Source organism: the organism of the source record quoted next (genome assembly GCF_019968955.1).
Source record: "MAG: Porospora cf. gigantea A chromosome Unknown PgA_NODE_3375_length_2689_cov_903.819, whole genome shotgun sequence".
In the NCBI taxonomy this organism is placed as follows: Eukaryota; Apicomplexa; class Conoidasida; order Eugregarinorida; family Porosporidae; genus Porospora; species Porospora cf. gigantea A.
In genome coordinates, this window is record NW_027151627.1 from 1 (window position 1) to 2,689 (window position 2,689).

A 2,689-nucleotide genomic window follows, 5' to 3' on the forward strand; every position below is an offset into this window, starting at 1 on the left:
GTTGGCCAATACTAAGCCCCATTCTGCACACCTCGAAAGTGTAGCGATATTCCTAACTCGGGTATCCAAACGAACTAGTCGAATGATAAGCATGCGCCACGGCGAGATGGTAACTACGCCATGACTCCCATCACGGGTGGTCCGCTTGACCAAGCATGCGGGGACTTTACCTCCAGTACATAGCGCAAGGCTTCGTATTAACGCTGGACATCGCTTCTTGGCAACCCCTAAATCGGCAGCAAGCCCGGAGTAGTCTGAATCGAGTCGTCCACTCTTGAACATTGAGCTCACTCATACCGGCCGCTCGCCTTCTTGCCTGCCTCCAATTACACTTAGGAGAACCGACTCCCTTGCTGGTCGAAGGCTCGTCTCTTGTCGAGACGGAGGCTCTCGCCTCCCTACGGCATCTCAGACCTTCCCCTCCGTCTTACGTGACCTCAGCAGTCACCGGATAAACGCGGAACAGTTCAAGCTCGAGCTGCTGCCTTCCGTCACATTGTAGGACTACATCGTAAATGCCAGGTGATTGTGTTGATTTCCGAATGGCATCTGTGTGTGGGGCGGATTTTCTATGATTGGTGATTTTCCAAGCTGGGAATTATTAATAAGTTGGTAGCCACAAATTATTAATATGTTGGTTGCCACAAATTGTGAAGCTATTAATTAGAAATAATTAAAAAAAAGTCGGTAGTTGCATATTATGCGGGGGTTGGCCAATACTAAGCCCCATTCTGCACACCTCGAAAGTGTAGCGATATTCCTAACTCGGGTGTCCAAACGAACTAGTCGAATGATAAGCATGCGCCATGGTGAGATGGTAACTACGCCATGACTCCCATCACGGGTGGTCCGCTTGACCAAGCCTGCGGGGACTTTACCTCCAGTACAGAGCGCAAGGCTTCCTATTACCGCTGGACAATCGCTTCTTGGCAACCCCTAAATCGGCAGCAAGCCCGGAGTAGTCTGAATCGAGTCGTGGAGTAGGACTCCACTCTTGAACATTGAGCTCACTCATGCCGGCGGCTCGCCTTCATGCCTGCCTCCAATTACACTTGGGAGAACCGACTCTCCTTGGTCTCTTGTCGAGACGGAGGCTCTCGCCTCCCAACGGCATCTCAGACCTTCCCTTCCGTCTTACGTGACCTTAGCAGTCACTGGATAAAAGCGGAACAGTCCAAGCTCGAGCTGCTGCCTTCCATCACATTGTAGGACTACATCGTAAAGGTTAGCTCAGCTCACGAACAAGATCCAGGTCTTCCATGCTGGCGCTGGGCTGCACCTTGGAAGCCTGCAAGCAGATGGAAGCATCTGTCACGATGCTGCGCATCACACTGCCAACACTACGTCCCTCTCTTCCACTCAGCATCCAACACCAGGATCACCCTGTGCTTATCGATTATGGTCAGCTGCCGCCAACCCAAGCATGCCTTACTCCTTCTTCCAACTTAAGCACTGAGTCGCCCAGGAGCTCCCCGCTGCTAAGCAGGAAGTGCATTTTGTAGAGATGATCGATGCGAGAATCACACAGGATTGAGTCCACGATGAGGCCAACATCGTAGAATGACTGCCGCTTGAAGTACCCTTCCGGCAGGCCTCCCATGCAGTCATGGACTGCGTCATGCATCCTGAAGCATCGCTTGGCCAGCTCGTCAGTGATCTCGAAAGCTCCCTCATATAGACGTTCAACAGACTCCCTAATCCTGCTCTGGTTCGGGACTTTCCAGTCGTGCCACTCTCTAGTTGTCAGGAGATGATGTACCACGATGGTAATCTCACGACGCAGGGGCGAACGGAGCTGCCTCGAGGCCGGTTCTGCACGGCGTGGCAGGACTGGTATCTGTCTAGTGTCATTGATTTTTTTAGGGGTTGCCAATAAGCGATTGTCCAGCGTTAATACGAATCAGACTACTCCGGGCTTCACAATTTGTGGCTACCAATGATATGTGACTACCAGCGTTAATACGAATCAGACTACCAATGATTGCCAATGAAGGAGCTTCATGATAAGAGAGCTTCATGTGATTACCCCGCATGATATGTGACTACCAACTTTTTTATAATTGCCAATGAAGAGAGCTTCACAATTTGTGGCTACGAACTTAATAATAATTCGTGACACGTAATCACGCGGTTCTACCTCTTAGATGCCGGGTCGTCCGTACTGTCCCGATTTCGTAGCAGCAGGTATGTTTAGTGATAAGGATTTTCCTGGACGATAATAGGAACTTCCCCCGTTCATTGACAATTCCCCTTGTGCCGCTCAGACGAGGTGGCGTCATGCGCTGACGCCACTTGGGCTCCTGAACAATCCAATTCCCAGCTTGCACACATAAAATGCGCCCCACACACATACATTCGGAAATCAATTGAATCACCTAGCATTTACGATGTAGTCCTACAATGTGATGGAAGGCAGCAGCTCGAGCTTGAACTGTTCCGCGTTTATCCGGTGACCGCTGAGGTCACGTAAGACGGAAGGGAAGGTCTGAGATGCCGTTGGGAGGCGAGAGCCTCCGTCTCGACAAGAGACGAGCCTTTGACCAGCAAGGAGAGTCGGTTCTCCCAAGTGTAATTGGAGGCAGGCATGAAGGCAAGCCGCCGGTATGAGTGAGCTCAATGTTCAAGAGTGGAGTCGTGCTCCACGACTCGATTCAGACTACTCCGGGCTTGCTGCCGATTTAGGGGTTGC

At 51.2% G+C, this 2,689-nt stretch overlaps 1 protein-coding gene across 1 annotated transcript; it reads right to left on the minus strand.

Moving 5' to 3' along the window:
- Positions 1-1,402: 1,402 nt before the first annotated feature.
- On the minus strand, positions 1,403-1,624 carry KVP18_000116 (uncharacterized protein; the record flags this gene model as incomplete). The annotated part of the gene is made up of 1 exon (XM_067950611.1): positions 1,403-1,624. The coding sequence occupies one exon, from the start codon at positions 1,622-1,624 to the stop codon at positions 1,403-1,405; it is 222 nt and encodes a 73-aa protein (XP_067809593.1).
- Positions 1,625-2,689: the final 1,065 nt, after the last annotated feature.